The sequence below is a fragment of the Lepidochelys kempii genome, chromosome 11 (assembly GCF_965140285.1).
Source record: "Lepidochelys kempii isolate rLepKem1 chromosome 11, rLepKem1.hap1, whole genome shotgun sequence".
Taxonomy (NCBI): domain Eukaryota; kingdom Metazoa; phylum Chordata; order Testudines; family Cheloniidae; genus Lepidochelys; species Lepidochelys kempii.
In genome coordinates, this window is record NC_136390.1 from 12,949,641 (window position 1) to 12,972,054 (window position 22,414).

A 22,414-nucleotide genomic window follows, 5' to 3' on the forward strand; every position below is an offset into this window, starting at 1 on the left:
AATAAGATCAACTTCTAACTTGGACTGCTGCCAGCCTTACACTCAATCCTTCCTAGCTGTGTCTCGACCCATCGATACTACTGACAAAAGGCACCAAGGACTCTATCATGCTGCCAAGCTGCAGTCTAAGAACCTCTGGTAATAGTGACACATCTACCCAAAGATGTGGAACTGGCTCATTACAGGGGGAAGGAACATCTCTCTTTTTACGCCCACAGGGTGCATTGCTTCTCTGTTGCACTGCAGCTCTCTGTTGTGTACTAAACTTCAGCGGGTGTTGGATATGGAATGGTCCACAGAGATTTGAAGTGGGAATAAAAAATATGCAGAGGTGTCAGGAAAGGAGAATCTTTCTCTACATTTGCAATGTGTGTATACAAAGCAAATAATGAATGTGCATATACACCTATGGGGAACTGGATGGACACAGTGTACAGGACACAGATCCTCGTGCTGGGTTTGACTCACTACGCAATGAGTAATTCTGACTAGCCGTTTAGCACTAACCCATCCATCCAGCCTGTTCTCATGCTTCACCTCATAATTCTTCTCTTTCACTCACATCGGAATACAAACGAACAATGTGAAAAAAGAAAGGGAGAAACCCCTGGACCGAATAAGACACGTAGAAAGCTTAATTGTTCCTCCTTTGCCTGTGTTTTGTCTAACTCAGGTTCTGATCCTGCTAACACTAATGAAGGTATGAAGCTTTATTCCTGGGAATAGTCCCAATGGCCACAGGAGTAAAGTTATATGCATGATTATGGGTTTGCAGGACTGGCACCTTTGAAAAAAGACTTCAAGGCAGGTCCCTTGTCTTCTTTTATATAGGGGAAGGCAGATTGTCTAGTGGAGAGGCCACTGGGCTAGGAGTCAGGATGTCTGGGCTCTATTCCTTGCTCTGCCACTGACCTGCTGGGGAACCTTGGCAAGTCACTTCACTTCCGTTTCCCTCCCACCTTTGTCGATTTAGACTGTAAACATTTTGAGACAGGAAGTGTTGATCGCTGTGCCCAGATACTTAGCACAATGCGGCCCCGGTCTTGCTTGAGGTCTTTAGGCAATAAAATAAATAAATAAATATCTAAAAAACGCCATGCGCACCGATGGTGTTATACTAAAATACAACAAGAAACAGTCATCGTCATCTATTCTGAACAGCAAGCTGTGTGGAACCTGGAACCCGACCTCTGCTTTCCTCCAGGACTTGACACTAGCCAGGATCCTCGCTAGCATTCCCATCCGAATACTGGGATAGAATATTGCTATCTAGCACATACAGGGCTTTTCTACACAGTGGGGTGATTCACTGTATGGCATTCTGATTTCTAAAGAGCACTCAGGTGGTGCACATTAATTGGTCTGTGCAGCCTCTGCTGAAGTGCACTAAAGGTTCCCTAAAGTGCATTTTCATGTAAATAGGAGTAAATATTTATTTTTGCCAGTAAAGTAAGCATATGCAACTCTGAATATAAGAAGGGGGCAGGTCTATTGATTTAAGTAGTAAATAGTTTTATGTAGTCACTTTCTCTAGCCATATCAGCACTCTAAATACAAGATGATATCAGTTATATCAAGGAACTCCAATGCACCAAAAGAGGTGTGTAACAATTCTGCAACACAGCCACATTTATGCACAATTTCAACTGTTTATTGTTAAGTGTGAGCATTACTTAGGTCACCGCCAAGTGATTAGTACCAACCTGCATGAGCTGACCAAACCTAACTTAATCCAGCTGAGAAAACTGAAGTTAGCTGCTGCCCCTGCAGAGGGAAAACACATGAAAAGTCACCATGCTGCTAATTCTCTCATAATAGCTTTACATGATCTAGGCTTGGAATAAAATCTCAAACAAATGTGCATATTGTTATTAGCCCTACTTACACAAAAGGTTACAGGTTTAATAACTGTGAGAATGTGTCTCATTTTTTCCCATACACGAAAGCTTTTTAAAGATTCTCAAGAATGTAACCTGAAGAGAGAACCATTGATTATTCCTAGACATAAGCTTTATTAAACTGCAATAATAATATACCCTATATTTTCACCAGTAGATCTCAAAGAACTTTACAAAGGAGTGTGTATCACTATCCCCATTTACAGATGGGGAAAATAGACACAGAGCAGTGAAGTGACTTGCCTGAGATCACTTGGGCAGAGTTGGGTATAGAACCCAGGGCTCCTGAGTGCCAGGCCAGTGTTCTAGTCACTAGGTAACATTGCCCCCTCTACTGCTATAGATTGTGACAAAATGTAGTGATAATTTAAGGGGGGGGGAAACTCAAAAGCATGTTCAAACTGTATAAAAAACAAAGACTGAAAAGCTAGGACGTTTTAAGTTAAGGTAAATCTTTCAAATAATATGTTGGAAAATATGGAAAGATAACATTAAGGTACTCCTAACAACCTTAACTCTGCCCCAATATTCCATATCGGAGATAAACTGAGGCTGAAAAATGGGGAACTGATGTGTAGAGGGTAGATGGGATATTCAACAACTTAACTGCTTATTTCTATGTTTCTTACAATTTGTGTTCATGGGATCTGCAATCTAGCAACCTCAAGTCTAAATTATCAAAAGAGGATATTTTCAAAAGCATGTGAGTGATTTAGGAACTCATTGACTTACTCTTAAGCAAAAGGGCATTGCAAAGGTCTTTGCATGTGATTGGCTTATACTGTACAGGCTACGGTAGCTTTGCTTTCTGAACTTGCTTTAGTATTTAATTTTGAACCTGTACAGTATAAGCCAATCACATGCAGAGACCTTTGCAATGCCCTTTTGCTTAAGAGTATTTGCTCAGATTATGTTCCTCACATATTCAACCTGTTTAATTCAGAATCAAAAGGCCCTCTTGTTTTGCCATTACAAACACTGAGATTTAATAAGATACTTATCGTAATTCCAATTTTCACAGCAGTTTTCTCAGGTGGATTTATATTGACTAATTAGGTTTATTAAAGTGTATTTATAGATTAGCCACTGATGTAATACATTTAATATCTGCAATTCCTACTAACTCTTAACATCAGTGCTTTTACTTATAGTAATTGCTCTTTCTAATTTATTTTACAGCATAGCAAAACAGCTTATTAACTTTTTAACAAGATGGTTAAACTCATCAGAAACAAAAATTAATCTGGTAATGCTAATTGTAGCCAGGAACAAATATATAACTATGTTTAAAGACTCAATTAGCAAATTTTGCTATAAACTAGCAAGGAAACAAAATCTGCCATTTGTAATGTGTAACTCACATGTTAAATGAAAATGCCTTAATTTCAAATTAACTCCAATTAAAATGTAATAGGTTTTTAAGATTATTTAAAAACAGAAGATTAAAAATACTCACCGGGGGGTAGTCCAGGACTCATTTGGCCAATGTAGAAATACAGAATAATTGCTACACTCAGATTAATGAGAGTGTAGATCCACTGAATGACAAACATGATTACAAGCGATCCGATTGCCTGTTGAAAATGCAGTGTTCAGGATTACTACACAGTGCCCGATTGTATTTCACTATTACACTAACAAATATTTCCTGCAAAATCCAGAGGATGTTTTCTGCCATTTTTCTGATCTTGTGCAAGACCTGGCAATACTCTGGCCCCTGGGGGAGTACTACCAGCTACACAGCGCGGTTGCCCAGGGCAGGAGTTTATTCTTCAGGATGAAAATAGGCCAATGCCAATGATGAAGCCAAATAAAAAGCGGCCTGTACCTATGGACAATCTAGTATTTTTATTGAGTATGACAGTACTGGAGCTTTCAAGGTGTCATTTGAACATCAGAAACTTCACCTTCACCAGCCTTGCCAAACCCTGTACACCAAACCACCCACATTTTATATTCTACCGAAAACCTTCATTCTGCACCCCCAGTGCCTCCTCTGGAGTTTTAACCAGTCACAGATCCCCTGGCCGTACCCTACTGGTCCTCTGGCCTAGCTCTCCTCTGTATAGGGGTGGGGAGAGAGCTGCCACAGAGCATGGCTGGGTGATATACAGGGCACAAAGACAGACTTCTCTGTGGCTCCCAACCCAAACACAATGGAAATACACTCTGCCCATCAAAGTCAGCAGAAGTTCAATGGGCTTCAGATCAGGCCATAAACCTGATTCCTTTGTGACTTTTTGCTTGTTTTTCGCAAATTTGGATGAACATTTTCCAAGTTTTTCACCCATCATATAGACGGGTTGAGATTTGCCACCTGTCAACATGCAGCAGAATTTCGCCCAAAGGTCATTACTATAACGATGAGAGAGATCTATGATGCAGCTGCCTTACAACATAATCATCATTATTACTATTTCCTTATTTGCTTCCTGTGGCACCGACAATGTGCAAAGAGTTGTGTCAGTATAACAGGAGGTATGGCTCCTGCCCCAAAGAGCTCACACAGAAGAAAACGGAAAGATAATATAGACAGGAGAAGGGAAACAAGGAGGGGATCAACCTAGAAGTAAAGTGGTCAAGGTGACCGCTTTGTATTATCAAACTCTGTATTACAAATTTAAAAATACAGGGTATAATTTCAAAAGCATCTAAGTTTCGTTTTCAAAAGTGACTTAGGAGCCTGAGTCCCATTGTGCCTAAGTGACTAAAGCCCAGATCCTGAAAGGCATTAAGGTGCCTAACTCCCATTAATTTCAATTAGGTACCTTTGAGGGTATGGGCCTAGACCTCTTTCAGAAAGGGACACAGGCACTTTTGAAAAATGTATCCATACAAAGTATCCCCGTGTTATCCTCAGGCACACCATCCATAGAGTCTCATAGGTGTAAGGGTAAACATGAGCTGTCAGGAGGTGTCTGAATGGGGGTCAGAGTAGTGCCAGCTTAGGAAGCGTGTTCCAGGTCCGGGGGAAAGCATGGAGATACTTGTAAGAGAAACAGTTAAGCAAATCTAGGCTGGCATTACTGCCAGAGCTGAGCAGGCAGGGGAGTGGGGCAGACAGAGGCAAGGGGTCAACAAGTATATTTATAGATGTGCACATATATTATTAAGCTTCCATATCAAGTCTTTTAAATCACTGTGTACCTACCGCAGCCCTAGTTATCCACCATGATCTCTTTCCAATCCAAATCATTCCACAGAAGCCAAGTCTGCTTTAATGACAATGTCAGAATCACCTCTTTACACAAATGTAAGAATTCCCCATGCTTATGGGAGGCGTTAACTGCAGTCGTGGTATAGGAGCTCAGTGTTTGGGAACCATGATGTTTACTGATCCAAAATGCAGGTGTTAGCTTGCAACTGCTTAGAAGATTTCATCCACTCAAGAAAAGACACCGGGCATGCATCCCACCCATCTCATCACAGTCCAGCAGGGCCTTTCTCTAGCAGTTAGCATTTGGTGAAGATGAGCTACTGAGCAATGTGGTTTGAAATGTGGTTGCCAAAGCCAAACTAAAGATAGTGGGCAATTTAATAGGTGTGCTGTAAGTTGTTTAACTGTACTCACTATACATATATATGAAATCACGTATGTGGAGACAATATCCACGTGATAAAGTGCAAAGCCATGTGATAAATTCATTTATCATGTATCGAAGGGGTATCCGTGTTAGACTGGATCTGTAAAAGCGGCAAAGAGTCCTGTGGCACCTTATAGACTAACAAACGTATTGGAGCATAAGCTTTCGTGGGTGAATACCCACTTCTTCAGATGCATGCTCCAATACGTCTGTTAGTCTATAAGGTGCCACAGGACTCTTTGCCGCTCTCATTTATCATGAACTTCTGACCACTTTTCCTGCCACCTGCTCCAATCCATCTCCCCAAGACTCATTTCAATGTTCCAAATCCCTCAGCTACTTCAGACACCTGCGATTTTTTAAAGAGAAATGTTTCCTCCTCCTTCCCCAACGGTGGGAATTCCCTCCAAAATTACTCTTGCCCCAGATCTGGGAAAAGCAAAATTCTATGCAGTAACGGTTCCTTGATACATAAAAATGGCATGGCTTCTAAGCTGACATCTGACTACACTGCACGGCTAGAAAGGGGAGCTTCACACCATTGATAAGGGGGAGATTCCTAGTCATGTTCTTTCTGGTCTGAAAAGGCCCTGAGGTACTGGCCTTTGAATATTCACATTTTTATGTATAGGAAAGCTATTTTTGGTCATTGTCAGATATTCTGATTATGTGCAGTGAGCCCTGTACAGTGGGATTCCTTCTAAGTAAGGCACCTGGGCTCTACAGGTGGAAGGCTAAAAGGTAGTCCCAATCAAAATGGAAACATTCCTAATTGGTTAGTCTCTAAGGTGCCACAAGTACTCCTTTTCTTTTTGTGAATACAGACTAACACGGCTGTTACTCTGAAACTAAACATTCCTAAAATAGTTTTCTGATACATAGGTGGCACATACAGAATGCACGTGGTATTCAGATTCTAGCAGCACAAGTCTGGATTAGACACTTCACTTCTGAGTGGCAAAGCCCTGAGTAAACTATGCTGATCATCCAACGTTAGTGCTTCTAAAAGCTTTATACCATAATACATTGCCAGACTGGATCAGACCCGAAGTCCAGTATCCTGTCTCTGACAGTGGCCAGCACCAGATGCTTCAAAGGAAGGATAGGAACCTTACCATAGGCAGATGTGGGGTAATGTGCTTCCCCATGAAGGTTTCACCCTGATCTGTACTAGCTAGAGATTGGTTTAAGTCCTGAAGCATGAGGTTTAATAAACGTTCCACAATTTTTGTTCACATTAGGTATCACTATGATATACACCATCATATAGCCCGATATCACTTTCTGTAGGGCTGAACTTTACGGGTAGCGAAGCGTCCAGAGGCACCCCTGGACTGAATAGCACCCTCAATGGCAGGAAGGCAAGTGGATGCATGTGACATAGGCAGCACATGGATTCCTCAGCCTGTTGCCAGAAATTTGAGAGAAACAAAGTAGCAAGGAGAGCATTCTTCTGCCATTTACGAAAAGGACCCATAGAAATGTGCACACCCAGCCACTGTGACCAGCCAGGTCTTGCTGACTGATTCCTGTAACACTGCCGGTCTCTCAGAAACCACTTCAAGAAAAGTGCAGTTGGCTCAGAATGCAGCAGGGAAGTTAATCATTGGTGCAAGATATCACAGCCATGTTCATCTCATTCGCACATCACAGCCTGGGCTCCCAATGGTGTGTTTCAAGCTGATTTTACACTGTCTCGTTCATAGTCTTGTTTTGCTTATTTTGCCATTGGCCTACATTTCGTCTTGCTCCTTAGACCCCAGCTTCTAACTACTATGGGCCACATTCTACTCTGGGTTACACCACCTAAATCCAGAGTAACTCTAGATTTACATCAGCAAGACTGAGAGCAGAATGCATCCCTTTCTTCCTAAATATGGATTGGAAGCAGGAAGTCAGATCCTAGGTTTGATCCTCTAAAATTATGGCGTTCCCACCCTATTTAAATAAGATCAACCACTTCTGTCCCATGTTGACTTTTAGTGAGATCCTGGCCTGGCCTGCTCACACATGGAAGGGAATAAGACAGAATACGCCCACTATCTGCATTTTGTGGTAGGTGAAAGCATCCTCTGCAGAGTCACTAAGCCCTTTCCCACTGGCCCAGGTGGGCAGTGATTGGGCGGAACGAGAATGGATAGAGCCTTGGCTCTGTGCCCCCCTCTCAATGCACAGGGCAGCACAACTGCACCAGGTAGAGTGCAGATGCAGGGTACTTGACCCTAATGCATTGAGGAGGTTCGGGATTGGGAGGCAGACTGCGACTTTGAGTCATAACCTCCTTTCTGGGCTATACCTGCAGCAGCCAAACAATGCACTGCCACATACACAGGGCTCATGGCAAAGTCACAGCTAATCATAGAATCACAGAATAACAGAGTTGGAAGGGACCTCTGGAGGCCATCTAGTCCAACCCCCTGCCCAGAGCAGCACCAATCCCAACTAAATCATCCCAGCCCGGACTTTGTCAAGCCTGACCTTAAAAACTTCTAAGGAAGGGGATTCCACCACCTCCCTAGATAACGCATTCCAGTGTTTCACCACCCTCCTAGTGAAAAAGTTTTTCCTAATATCCAACCTAAACCTCCCCCACTGCAACTTGAGACCATTACTCCTTGTCCTGTCATCTGCTATCACTGAGAATAGTCTAGATCCATCCTCTTTGGATCCACCTTTCAGGTAGTTAAAAGCAGCTATCAAATCCCCCCTCATTCTTCTCTTCCGTAAACTAAACAATCCCAGTTCCCTCAGCCTCTCCTCATAACTCATGTGTTCCAGTCCCCTAATCATTTTTGTTGCCCTTCGCTGGACTCTCTCCAATTTTTCCACATCCTTCTTGTAGTGTGGGGCCCAAAACTGGACACAGTACTCCAGATGAGGCCTCACCAATGTCGAATAGAGGGGAACGATCACATCCCTCGATCTGCTGGCAATGCCCCTACTTATACACCCCAAAATGCTATTGGCCTTCTTGGCAACAAGGGCACACTGTCGACTCATATCCAGCTTCTCGTCCACTGTCACCCCTAGGTCCTTCTCTGCAGAACTGCTGCCTAGCCATTTGGTCCCTAGTCTGTAGCTGTGCATTGGGTTCTTCCGTCCTAAGTGCAGGACCCTGCACTTATCCTTATTGAACCTCATCAGATTTCTTTTGGCCCAATCCTCCAATTTGTCTAGGTCCCTCTGTATCCTATCCCTACCCTCCAGCGTATCTACCACTCCTCCCAGTTTAGTGTCATCCGCAAACTTGCTGAGGGTGCAATCCACACCATCCTCCAGATCATTAATGAAGATATTGAACAAAACCGGCCCCAGGACCGACCCTTGGGGCACTCCGCTAGATACCTGCTGCCAACTAGACATGGAGCCATTGATCACTACCCGTTGAGCCCGACAATCTAGCCAACTTTCTACCCACCTTGTAGTGCATCCATCCAGCCCATACTTCTTTAACTTGCTGACAAGAATATTGTGGGAGACCGTGTCAAAAGCTAAGCCCTAAAGCTTTTCATTCAGCACTGTGTATCTGAGCTTTATGATTAACCAACCACATAATGACTTGGGATACTAGAAATGAAAAGCCCCTTACCAATATGCCAATATATTTTACTGCATTGATTGTGATTTGTTTATTTTTACTTTTCTACCATCCTAAAGCAATGCTCAAAGTAAAAGAAAGTGACTTACACCAACAAGGGAAACCCAGTGATTGCAGAGTCTGGAGTAGAAGGAAACTGGCATTCTCTGAATTTCTAGTTCTTGATTTTGTTGCTTTACATTTGTATCTATAGAAAGAAAAAGAAAACCGAAGCATTACAAAACCAACACAGGTGATGAAGTAGAGCCGCATCCTAGGAAGCTGCCAGGTTACCCCTTGGTTAAGGTCTTTGTCCCCAATCTACATCAAGTTACATGAAAACAAGACTTCCAGCTTGCATGACAAGGCTTAGCCAGGTTTAGCGCTGGTTGTAGAGAGGCAGTGTTGTCTAGCATTTAGAGCCGGAGACAGGGAGTCTGGGGTTCTATTCCCAGATCTGCTATGGATTCTTTGTATGACCTTGGGCAAGTCATTCCCGCTTTGTGCCTCACTTTCCTCCTATGGAGGATATAATAATAAAACCTCACCGGGGTTTGTGAAGCTTAATTAATCAACGCTTGTAGAACACTAAGAGCTCGTCTACATGAACAATTAGCTTGCGGCAAGCAGGGGTGTGACTGTACCCTGCACTAGCCTGCCCATACTAACTGTCCCCAGGGAACCTGCTGATGCGCAGTAACAGTTCATTAGTGAGCACTGATCTAGTGTTCTTTGAAATAGGACTAGATCACATGAACAAACTGTTAATGCGTGTGAGTAGGGCCCACACGTACAGTTAGTCCCTAACTGCCTAGTGTGGGCTAGATTCACACTCCAGCTTGCTGTGAACTAAATGTTTCCATAGAGAAGCCCTAAGATTCTCAGATGAAAAATTCTACAAATTCAAAGCATTAAGTATCCAGATCTACAATATAAATTAATTCAGATTCTTAGATGTAGTGATGATGATGTGACGAATTACTCATGGTCTCCTTGCACAGCATGGGTATAATTTCATTTGAAGAACAGGGCTCTAAACTCACAAACCTCCTCCCCCCAATATCAAGATGAAAACAAATGCCATAGTATGCTCAGAAATCTTTTAATGTACAGCATTAAGAATGCATTTGCAGAATAATAAGCAGCATGCTGTATACAGTGAACATTCCCACATAATTTTGCCTGTTCTCCAGCAATTAATCTTCCACAGGCAAATTAGATTGGAACCTCTCCTGTGACTCATTATGATGAACTCTACCCTCACCTATTAAAAGAAAGATATTATTGCCATGAATCACAGAATGACAGCATCATATAAAACTAGTCTCTAGCCTGCCTACAGAAAAGTGCCAGCAGGACAGAGATTATTAAGCATCCCCCCATGAAAACCCAGATGTCTATCTCGGCTCTTGTAATCTTTACCTTCCGCTTTCTGATTGGGAGGATTCTGCAGCTCATTAAAAAGCTGTTCTCCATATTCCATTAGCTCATGGTCACGTTTTTGCTCAGTGTCCACAGCTGATGATAAACACAGCTTTCTTTCACTCTGATGACTCTGTTCAGTAAAACTCTGCAGACTTTTATCATCAGGCTCTGATGTTTTGGTGCAACAGTAAGGAGCAGGGGCAATATTGTGATCGAGATCCAAGAGAAAGCTGTCTTGTAATGTTTGCTTGGCTGGCTTCTTTATCTTTCGCTGTTTGACCTTTTGGTTTAAATTCTTGTCTCTCTCTTTGCTCTCTTTACAAGTCTCTGGATCTTTATTAAGAGGCTTAAAAAGCTGGTCCATGTCTTTTGTGAATGCCAGCAAGGTGCCATCTGATCTGCTTTGAATTATTCCATCTGATCCATAACGGGAAGTTTTCTCAAAGGTTAAAGGCTGGGAAGAGTTGACAGCCCTAGACTCCTCCCTCTGTGTCCTTTTGGGTTTCTGCTGTAGGATATAACTCATAGAGACTGAGAAATAGGAGTAGTCCACAGCAATGTACGTCAGCATGAAGTTTATGGTGACTATAGGAGCAAGGATGTTCACTTGGCCAACGAAGACGAATGCCATGGTGATGAGACTCGTTAAGCAAATCGCAGCCACTGGGGTCTTGTTACGCCCTTTCTATTTTGTAAACCAAACAAACATATTTAAATATATATTTGCATTCCCCATCAACCCCAAAGTGAAGACTACCCTCTGTGTTCACACTGATAGAGGACTATCAATGTCTAAGCAATATTTTGATGGACTGGTCATGAAATAAGGGAACATATATACATATATGAACAGAAGCATCAGAGTCTAGAGGTTTAAGTGATGGACCAGGAGCCAGGAACTACCGAGTACAAATCTGACTTCTGCGACTAACTTGCTGTGTGGCCTTGGGAAGGTCACTTAACTTCACTCAGCATCTCAGGTTTCCCATCCATTAAGTAGGATAATAAAGCAATGCTCAAACTCACAGAGCATTGGGAGGATTATTATATTGTTTAGATGGTGCTTTGGAGAGGAAAATTGCTAATGATCGTTAATCATGCATTTCTAATTTCAGATCCATGCAAAAACATACACTGTTGCCAAACAAAAGGCTTGACATATACAGATACTGGAAAGGAGTTTCTGAAAATGGTTTCAACTGGCAGCTAAGCCAAGCAAGTCTTGTGGGGCAGCGGGGCAGAGGAGAGGTGCCATTTTACATGAGGAGCTGCTGGCCTGGCCTTCAAATGAGGCTAACCTGCAACCCCGGTATTACCGGATTTGGCATTTAGCATTACTCCTCTTTTTATAAAGAAGGCCCAACTGCCCTAAGGCCAAGAGGAAAGGAGCAGATTAGAGGTTAAGCAGTCAAGGATGTTAAAGGGTGTGTGTCAGGAAGAGCAACAAATGATGCCAGGCGAGGGTCAGGAAGGCAACTACCACGAGAAGTATTGTTTAGTCTTTTACTTTGGGACAGGGTGGAGGTAGCGGGAGGATGGAAAGGAGGCACAGAATGAAGTGCGTCAAGCTGAAATAAAGGACTGGGAGTTGGCAGCTCCTGAACTTTAACTCCAGGTCTAACATGCCCTTCAGTCGCCCTGGACGAGCCACTCAATGTTTCTACACTTCTGAGATGCCTGTGCAAAGGCAAGGCTCACGGGATGCCAATGAGGGCACAGTCTGATTGCAAAACCTCTCTTCCAGGCGATGCTGTGTGAGACATAAAGAACCCCTCTCCACTCTCAGGCCTTGTTTTCCCTGGGAAATTCGTGCTTAAATATAATTTTCAACAGCTGAGTTAGCTGATGGACCAGCACAGACCAGGACAAGCTGTGGGCAAATCCTACTGGGATCAGGGTTTACCTATGACTAGCAGACACAATGCTGAACACGTCCTTGTCCACACCGACCGGTCAGAATCACATCACCACTCTCAGAGATCAAATTATATTCAGTGCTAGCTCCGCAGTGAAGACAAGCCCTTCGAGCTTAGAATGAGTTTGTGGGGCTGGCAGTTAAACAAAGATTTTGCTTTTTATGTGTAAATGTGATCTGGAAATCAGCGAGACACACTCACAATGCGACTTTACTAAGCAGAACCACACTAATTAGCTTGGAGGCTCTGATGTAAACCTACAGCACCTAATAGACTCTTCTTGAGGAGTTTGCCTTTCTCTACCCAAACCCTTACATTAGTGCCTAAAGCATCACCTGGGGTAGGAAACTCTAAGGGCAAGAAGGCACCATGACAGAAGTTTATAACCATCAGTGAGGAGCAAATATCAATGCTGGAGAAGGATTATTATTAGACCGGTATAAACAGGCAATGGGACGATGACATTAAGAAAAGGGAAACTTAGCCTGAGTATAAGACAAAATTCTAAAGTGCAACATAGGACTCTGCATGGGAAGAAGCAATATTTTACAGGATCATGGCCTAGATTTATTAGGTTGTGGAATAGTCTCCCTACAGAAGTGGTGGAAGACCATTACTTGAGACTTTTAAAACTGGATTGGATGAGACACTGTCAAGAATAATCCTGCACTGAGGGATGGATTAGATGATTTAACAGGACTATTCTGGCTCTAATTTACTATCAATTATGAACTAAAATGTTATGGTTTTTAAAAAAATTAAAGTAAAAAGATTTTTGGAGGCATTTAAACATTCACCTACAGCAGGAGTTCTCAAACTGGTGGTCGGGACCCCTCAGGGGGTCGTGAGGTTACTACATGGGGGGGGGGGGGCGGTTGCGAGCTGTCAACTTCCACCCCAAACCCTGCTTGCCTCCAGCATTTACAATGGTGTTAAATATATTTAAAAGTGTGTTTAATTTATTTGGGGGGTCACACTCAAAGGCTTTCTGTGTGAAAGGGGTTGCCAGTAAAAAAGTTTGAGACCCACTGACCTACAGTATTGGAAACACGACACTCTGTTTGGGAAGGTGGCTAGTTATTTGACCATGCGGACTAATGTCACTGCCCACGCTGAGTGAAATGCACAAATGAAAGAAGCAGCATAAATGGTGAAAAGGAAATTAGATGTCTAAGCCTCTCGTGGCTTTAGCAACCCAAGGGAACATTTTCAAATAGCAGCTTGGTGCCTAACTCCCATTAGGAGTGCCTAGGTGCCTAATCCCAATAGGAGCCAGCTGCCTAAATGACATTTGTGCCTTGGACAATCTTCCTCCTTAAGGGGTTATTAGTACCACAAGCAAGACATTTAAATCATGGCTGTCCCTTTCATACAATCTTTCAGCTCTGATTGGATAAACAAGAAATAAAATAAATGCTTTTCAAATATAAAATACTAAGACTTTCACCAGCTTCCATATAAACCATAGTACTGACCATACAAAGGTAACTCCAATAGTGTCTGGAACGTACAGTCCTGTTATACCAACAGTATCACAAAATATGCCACCTTGAAATTTTTTCATCCTATATTTTCCTCTTCTGTATGTGCTTCTTTAATAAACGCACAGCTCAAAGGGAAACTATTTCCATTTCCTCCACACTCATTTATTAATAGAAAAAGTAATACATCCTGCACCTTACAGATTTTCCAACAATATGAGAAATGTGTCTCCGGCATAACAGTGTTCTCAGAAAGCATCTTAAGTATTAGAGACACTTATTGAGACAGGGAACAGATGGTACAGTCTTAGGATGCCTTTGGCCTAAGGTTAACAACACAGAAAACAACGTTCCACTCCTTCATATTAACTAGGATTCCGATGACTACAAACATGTTTAAACCACTGTATAAAAAAACCAATGCAGAATGCATTGTTACGGGCAATCCACTTCATTAACCGGCCCGCGAACCAAATCAACAGTCAATTCTCAAGGTAGCAGATACAGGCAGGGAGGAAGGAGATTTTCCCTTAATTCCTAACCTCTTTTCAAAGCACTTCCTGTTCTGGTACGTTGCCAGGACAAAGGAGTTCATATTAGGAAATGTTATGAAAAAACAGAAGCTAACTATGCCAGTGCTATGCCATGTTAGAATCAACTTTGCCACCATTGCATCAAAGTCAATGAATGACACCACAATAGTTGAGTGCAGAATTTGGCTCTTTCCACAGAAGCCACTTAACTACTTTCAATGCTTTGATTTTTTTTTAATTATGATTACTTTTATTTTAAGAACCACAGGAATATTCAAGAAACAATGCACACAAAATAGATACACTTACAGAACATTTAAAATATTAAAAACTTATTTTAAAGTAATTTTTCCTCACTTTATTTACAAAATCTTGCACATGTGAAAAATTGCTCTCTTGAAATTTTTCCAGACTGGTTTGCTATTACAGGGTTGCTTTGAGAGAGGCAGTTTTTTTCCCCTAGTTAGAAAAAAACAGAGTCAGAAAAGAAGGATTTGGTTTGAATTTATGGCCAAATCCTGCAACCCTTATTCATGTGAGCCCAGTTGAAGTAAACGGGACTACCCAGGTGTATAATGCTATGTACATGAGTAATGGTGACAGAAACAAGCCTTAGTAGTACTCAAACCAAAGCTTAGCTTAAAAGAGCATTTAAGATTTGGTCCCCAAAACTGACCTTTAAAATGTATCCGTTTATCCTTTTATTATTTTATTAGGTTTACAGAGTCCAAAATGAGTTAGGCACTCCACAATATAAATAAGAAGTGATCCCTGCCTTCTGGTGCTTACATTCTAAGACCTTGATTCTGCCACTAGCAGAACTGGGCCTAGTTTCAAACATGATGAATCAAGGGAGACGAAAAGATAGCAGGGAAGGGTTAAGGAGGAAGGACAGAGTATACAGACTCTGATTCAGCAAAGCACATAAGCATATGCTTACGCCCCATTGACTCGACTGGGACTCAAGCATGTGTGTGACATCTACATGGCCGTTTGAAGTAGTAAAGGTGGTGGGGGTGGCGGGTTAATATATTAAGACATAAATTAGCCAGTCATTTTTTTATTAACTGGCTAATTTATTGTGGGCATCATAAAAGAAGTGGGTCCTATGGAGGGACTTGAATAAAGAGAGGATAGAGGCCTTGCAGACCAGCTCACGAAGGGTTTTCCATGAGTAGGGTTCTGTCTGGAAGAGACTGATGTGGGAGAAGTGCCCTGGGGTACTGAGGAAGACATCTATGGTGGAACCGAGATGGGGGGGCATACAATGAAAGACAAAGGCAGATAAGTAAGAAGGGGCAGTTATATGGGACCTTGAAGGCAAGGACAAGAAGCTTGAACTTCCTGCCATGAAGGAGGGGGAGTCAATGGAGGGGGTTCAAAGAGCAGACAACGTGAACAGAACAACAGGCAGGGAAGAGGAACTTAGTGACTGTGTTTTGCATGGATGACAGAGGGGGGCAATATGAGTGCTGGTGAGAGCAGAGATTAAAAGAGGAGTTTACAGTAATCAAATAGGAAGATGAGGAGGACCTGGACTCAGACAGAGAGACTTCTCCCATAACTGTGTTTCTTTACAAAGCAAATATTTGAATGTCATTTCCACCTGCTGATCCCCAGTGGGGAAAAACCATGACCCCCTCCTCTCCTGGTATTTAATTACTGTACATCAGCCATGACAATCTATTGACAGCAGATTCATTGTTTCCATGCACCATTAACATTTGTCTTTTATAGAACACACAGCTAATTCTACATCATCACTGATTACTAACCCCATGTCCAAGAAAGGCCAGGGTAGGTATCACTTTTTCCTGGGCAATGCACTGAAGGATTCGGGGTGCTCCATACAAACCTCCCATGCAGGAAGCTAAGGAGGAAATGTACAATCCTAATAAAAACAAGAAACCCACCAAGGACACCTGGAAAATGCAAAGAGAAAACAAATATTTATCAGATTTTTTTTAAAAAACACTTAATTGTCTTTAAACACAGATTTTTCCAAATTAAAATCAATTAATTTCCTTTGTAAATGCTAAAGACTTTGGCAAAAATTTAACAGAAGGAGCTGTGTGAAAGTAGCAACTCAACCTGCTCTGCACTGTGAGTGTGAACTAGTAACACAGTAAAATTATCCCATGAAAGCAGAATCAGTGCTGAACATTCTGTACCAACTGGAAACCACTCGATAAGCTCACGTCCAGAAATATGTGCCACTTGGAGAAAATGCATTGAGGAAGCAGACATCTGATTCCATTTAAGCAACTGGAAGTGAGTTTGAAGGGAGTTTATTTCAGGAGTGCACACTTATATACAGAGAGCATCATACAGGAAGAGCTACACAAGGCTCTAAACCATCCAAAACAGGAAGACAAACCCCTGTGTCCCATAAGGGAATACCAATAGTGGAGGAGTAGTAGGGGAGGGGAAGATATACACAGTGCAATCAAATCAAAGCTGCCATTTAAATAAATGGGATTTCAAAAACATGTTCCAAAGGATATAATGTGACGACCTTATTTTCCTGTCTTAAATGTGTAAGGAATTTCCTTAAGTTAAATGAACATAAAACTTAAAAATCCTTAAAGCAATAGTGCTAAGTAGACTGCTTTATTCCTATTTTTGTATTTAATACCTTTGGTTCTATTGTATCCCAAACCAATATTTAAACTTTACAAAACTTTTATACAGACTCATCACTGAAGGGCAGTCACCTTTTATTACTAATATTTTGTATGATGGAAGGTGCCAATCTGGCAGGTGCAATACACACGCATAGTAAGAGTCCCTGACCTAAAGAGTTTACGATCTACATAGACAAGACAGCAGTGTAAAGGCAGTTAGTTTTCTGTAGAAATGGAAATGAATGTGGGCTTCTTATTAAGTATGAGACTCCTTGCCTCCCAGACTGACTGAGCAACTCCCACCATGTACTGACACATGAATCTGCAGAGTTGTCTAGAAGGTTATTGCGTCTCCCTGGCCCCCACATGCAGCCAGACTTGTCTGACAAGACTTGCCACAGGCTGTCATTCCTAGACAGCGTCCTGGCTTCTACTTTTGCTACTTCATGGAACAGGTTAAAAGATTTCATAGCAAATGTGTCAGCATTTCTAGGACGTGGATCCACCTTACGCACATACGAGTTCACATGCAGCTTTCTGCACAAATAAATCCACCACAACAAGCACACAACAGTTACCAGCTGGCAGAACAGGAGATATTACCAGCAGTGCTTCAGCTATGAAAGCTTGATAAACAGAGCTCATGCCATATTCTAGCCGTGTCCGCACAAGATCCAGTCATGCAAGACAAAGAGCTCCAAAAAGCTGGATAACAGTCTCTTTCCCTCCACCCAGTATTTTGGATAGGGGCTATTTTCTCCTCATGCCTCCCCACCTTGCAGCTGCCATCTTTCCTGCTGTGAAATGGACTTTTGCATAATATATGGCTACTGCTCCTTACCTAGAGATTAACTGTCATGTCTTCTCCTTCCTCTCCCAGCCTATTCAGAATACCCGGCCATTCCACTCTTCATATCCCTCCACTGAAGGAGCGTCATGCTCCATTTTCAACATACTTGCTTTAATCAAAATGGTGGAAAACAGGCAGCCCACCTTCTCACACTGAAATAAGGGGTATTTCAGAGTAACCCTCATGATTTGTAGAGCCCCAAGCTGCTGAGGGGTGGAAAGAAACATGGGGCTGTGAACTGACACAAGGAAAGGGTCTGAATTGTCTGAGGGCCCCATGGTAGATGAAGTAGCCGCAGCCTGCATTTCTCTCCTGGTGGTGGTGGAGAGAAATCATGCTGCAAGTTGCTGAGGCCTACCATGGTGTCCCAAATGTCTTGCAATTGCTTAAGGCTGGCTTTTGAACGGGTGCGGGGGGTGGGGTAGGCCAGTTCGTTTTGAAAGACAGATGCAGGAATAAGGTCTAAAGCATTCCACGAGGGAGTCTCCACTGCACCAAGAATTCTGGCCTGGGGCCCTGACATAACGCAGAGCAGGACATCCTCAACCAGTGGGGCTCGACCCAGAAGTGCATCATGAAGGGGCGACTGCTGGGTTTCAAGAAAAGAATCACTAGCAAATCCCAGACGCTTGGACGTGGGAGCAGCTAGGGCAGGGGTGTGAAGGAACAAACCAATCCCACCACCCACTGCTGCCTACCCAATCCTGCTGCAGCTCCTCATTCATGCTCCCCTATGCACCGTACTCAGCCGTAGGTAGCAATCTGAAGGCAGCAGCGCGGAAGTAAAGGTGGCACGGGATGGTATTGCCACCCTTACTTCTGTGCTGCCGCTGGCAAGGCGCTGCAATAGCCGCCGCTCTCCAGCAGCCCAGCTTTGAAGGCAGCGCAGAAGTAAGGGTGAGAATATCGTAACCCCCCTAAAATAACCTTGTGATCCCCCTGCAACTCCCTTTTGGGTCCAGACCCCTAATTTGAGAAACACTGGTCTCCCCCGTGAAATCTGCATAATATAGGGTAAAAGTACACCAAAAAAACCCAGATTTCGGGGTAGGGGAGACCAGATGTCATGGTCCGTGATGCGTTTTTCACAGCTGTGAATTTGCTAGGGCCCTAGCCATAGGGAAACGGCCCTTCAAGATGCAGCACAGCCAGTTCCACAGCCTTTTCTGGTGCCCCTCCAGAGCCGAACAGCATGAGGGCTGGGGAAGTGAGAAGCTCCACACCCAGCAGTGGCTTCGCCACCCAGGCTTCAGCAACAATCCGGTGAGCCCCTCCCGAGACCTAAAAGCAGCCATATTTTTTGGCCAAGAGCCCAATCCCACAATCCTTTGCAGGACTGGGTGGGTGGCAGTAAGGAGCCAGGGATATTTTTTTTTTCTTTTGAGGTTTCCAGAGGTAAAAGGTTGAAAGCCACTGGCACAGAGTTAGTTGAGCTGAGTGATTACTTCCAAAATGGTGGCACAGAATAGTAGGCCATATCTGAGTCTACCTGTGTAGCTTGGGATGTACCAGCTTCACAGAATAGCAGATATTCCAGTCCATTTCCCCATAATATTTGTCTCCGAAGTTGTGAACCTAGAGTCTCTCTATCTATCTAAGGTATTAATATGGCCCTCATTCCCACAGCACCTCACAACCTGTAATGTATTTATCCTGTGAGGAACGGAAGTGCTATTCTCTCATTTTGCAAATGGGGAACTGGGGAACAAAGACTCTAAGGCCAAGATTTCGAAAGGTATTTTGACATTGCTGCACTCAGCATTGCAGTGCCTAACTAATTTAGGATCCTATATACCGTTTTCAAAAGGAATTTAAGTACTTAGGAGCCAAAATCCTCAGTGGATGCGATTCAATCTCCTAAATCACTTTTGAAAATGAAATTTAGGCTCCTACAACAGTTAGGCATTGCAATGAAGAGGGCAGCAATGCCTAAATATATCTAGAAACCTGGGCCCAAACAGCTTGCCCAAAGTCACACAGGAAGTGTGTGGCCGGGCAGAGAACTGAACCCAGGTCCCCTGAGCAGCACCCTAACCACTGGACCATCCTTCCTCTCACAGGTAAAAATTTCTAAACAAACACATACCTCATCCTGTTCACTTAAGAGGTTATTCCCTGCTTCTTTGTGTTCCTGAGGTTGTACATGCCCAGCTGGTGTGTGCTTGACTAGTAGTGGTTAATAAATGTACATTTTCTAAGAAAGCTCAAGATACATTGGCCTTTCTTCTTATTTACGAAAGCAGCCTGCATTGTAAAGGAGGTTGGATGAAAAGATATAAAATTCATTCTGCTTGGAGACAGCATATAAGTTCATGCTGTGTTTTGAAAACCCTCAAACCAACCCATTTTCCCCCTCCAGGCTACCCCCTCCCCCCAAAACATACACCCTAACGAACTAATTTGGCTCCAGGAAAACAAAGTGTGTTGTGAATGGATGAAAAATACGAGAAACAAATCAATGAACAGAAATTTACATTAGAGAACAGAAGAGCCCCTTTGGATTTCAGAATGTTAATCAATACAAAAACACAATGCTATTGGTCCTATTTTTAAAAAAATACTTGAAAGAAACACTTGATTGTGTCAGGCTTTGACTATCATTTTAGTCACCAAAAACACTTGCATTTAAATGTGCTACTTGACATTCCACTCAGGGCTTAGGGGGGAAATGTCTTTTCACGGAGTTTGTCAAAAGTAAAATTAATTAATTAATTAATTTTTAAAAAGTTTAGAAAGTACAAATACTTCACAAGAAATTGGCAGCCCTAGCCTATTAGATCTCCTTTGAAGTGAAATTACTTTGTGTCCCTATTTTGTAGGTTCACAAAAATACATTCTAAGGAAGACAAGCAGCCAAATGTTTCTTTAACCACGACTGACAGAAATGGAAAGTTTGCACAGGTTTTGATGTGTAATGTTTTCTCCTCTCAAACAAGGCCAATAAAATACGAATGTGCTTATAATATTTCTAATAAGAAGCCATATTTTCTACATTTATTGCATCACCATTCATACTGAACAAGGGGAAAAGAAAATTGTATTTGTTTTTTCTTGTGTTTTTATGATATATAACAAAGGCGTAAGACTCTCTTTCCAGAAGATTCCATAGCATCATAGGAACATAGGGTTAGAAGGGACCGCAAGGGTCATCGAGTCCAGTGGTTCTCAACTGGGGATCTGGGGCACCCTACAGAGTCAGGAGCAGATTTCAGGGGATCTGCCACAATAATCCAGAGAGCAGGGCCAGTGTTAGCCTCACTGGGGTCCACAGCAGAAAGCCGAAGCCCGAGCCCCACTGCCCGAGACTGAAGCAACTTACCTTTGTAGGACTCCCTATGGCATGGGGCTCCGAGCAGTTGCCCTGCCTGCCTGCCTGCCATGCCCTAATGCCAATCCTAGCTTTTAATCTACTGGATATGCAGAAATATAGGTGTTGTGGTACATGTGGGACATGGAATTTGTATAGCATGTCGGGGGGGGGGGGTGGCTCTGAAAGAAAACGGTTGAGAACTGCTGATCTAGCCTAACCCCCTGCCAGGATGCAGGATTTTTTGTGTCTAAACCATCCAAGACAGATGGCTATCCAGCCTCCTTTGGAAAATCTCCAGTCCTCCAGTGAAGGAGCTTCCATGACCTCCCTAGGCAGTTTGCTCCTTTGTCCTACAGTTAGGAAGTTTTTCATGAGATTTAATCTAAATCTGCTATGCTGTAGTTTGAACCCATTGCCTCTTGTCCTGCCCTTTGTGGCAAAAAAGAACAACATTTCTCCATCTTTTTTATGGCAGCCTTTCAAGTATCTGAAGATCATTATCATATCCCCCATTAATCTTCTCTTTTCCAAACTAAACATACCCAGTTCCTTTAGCCTTTGCTCAGATGGCTTGCATTCCATCCCTTTGATCATCTTTGTTGTTTGCCTCTGGATTCTTTCCAGTTTCTCTACATCCTTTCGGTACATTGGTGAATAAAATTGGACACAGTACTCCAGCTGAGGCCTAACCAGCCCTGAGTAGAGCGGTACTATCACCTCCTGTGACTTGCATGCTATGCCTCTGTTAATGCAACCTGAAATAACATTTGTTTTGTTTGCAACAGCATCACATAGCTGACTCATGTTGAGGTTGTGATCCACCACAACTCCCAGATCCTTCTCAACAGTGCTGCTGCCATGCCAGTTTTCCCCCATTCTGTGCCTGTGCATTTGGTTTTACTTCCCTAAGTGTAGCACCTTACATTTGTCTTTGTTGAATTTCATTTTGTCGTCTATAGCCCAGTTCTCTAATTCATCAAAATCCCTTTGAATTTTAACTCTGCCCTCCAAAGTGTTTGCAGCACCCCTCCCAGCTTTGTATTATCTGCAAATTTGATCATTATGCTCTCTATTCTTACATCCAGATCATTAATAAAGATGTTAAATAACACCGGACCCAGGAAAGATCCCTGTGGAACCCCACTTGAGACCTCCCTCCAATCTGACATCATTCCATTAATAGTTACTCTTTGTTTGCGATGGTTTAACCAATTAT

The 22,414-nt window shown here is 42.8% G+C and overlaps 1 protein-coding gene across 10 annotated transcripts in view; it reads right to left on the reverse strand.

Moving 5' to 3' along the window:
- Positions 1-22,414, reverse strand: part of SLC12A8 (solute carrier family 12 member 8) — a 95,596-nt gene that overhangs the window by 5,311 nt on the left and 67,871 nt on the right. For all 10 annotated transcript variants that reach the window (XM_073305176.1, XM_073305174.1, XM_073305180.1 and 7 more), the window contains 5 exons: positions 16,190-16,336; positions 10,482-11,169; positions 9,170-9,267; positions 3,355-3,472; positions 1,704-1,764 (listed from right to left, as the gene is read on the reverse strand). In XM_073305176.1, the coding sequence (XP_073161277.1) occupies positions 1,704-1,764; positions 3,355-3,472; positions 9,170-9,267; positions 10,482-11,169; positions 16,190-16,336 (1,112 nt within the window). The remainder of the gene's footprint in view (positions 1-1,703; positions 1,765-3,354; positions 3,473-9,169; positions 9,268-10,481; positions 11,170-16,189; positions 16,337-22,414) is intronic.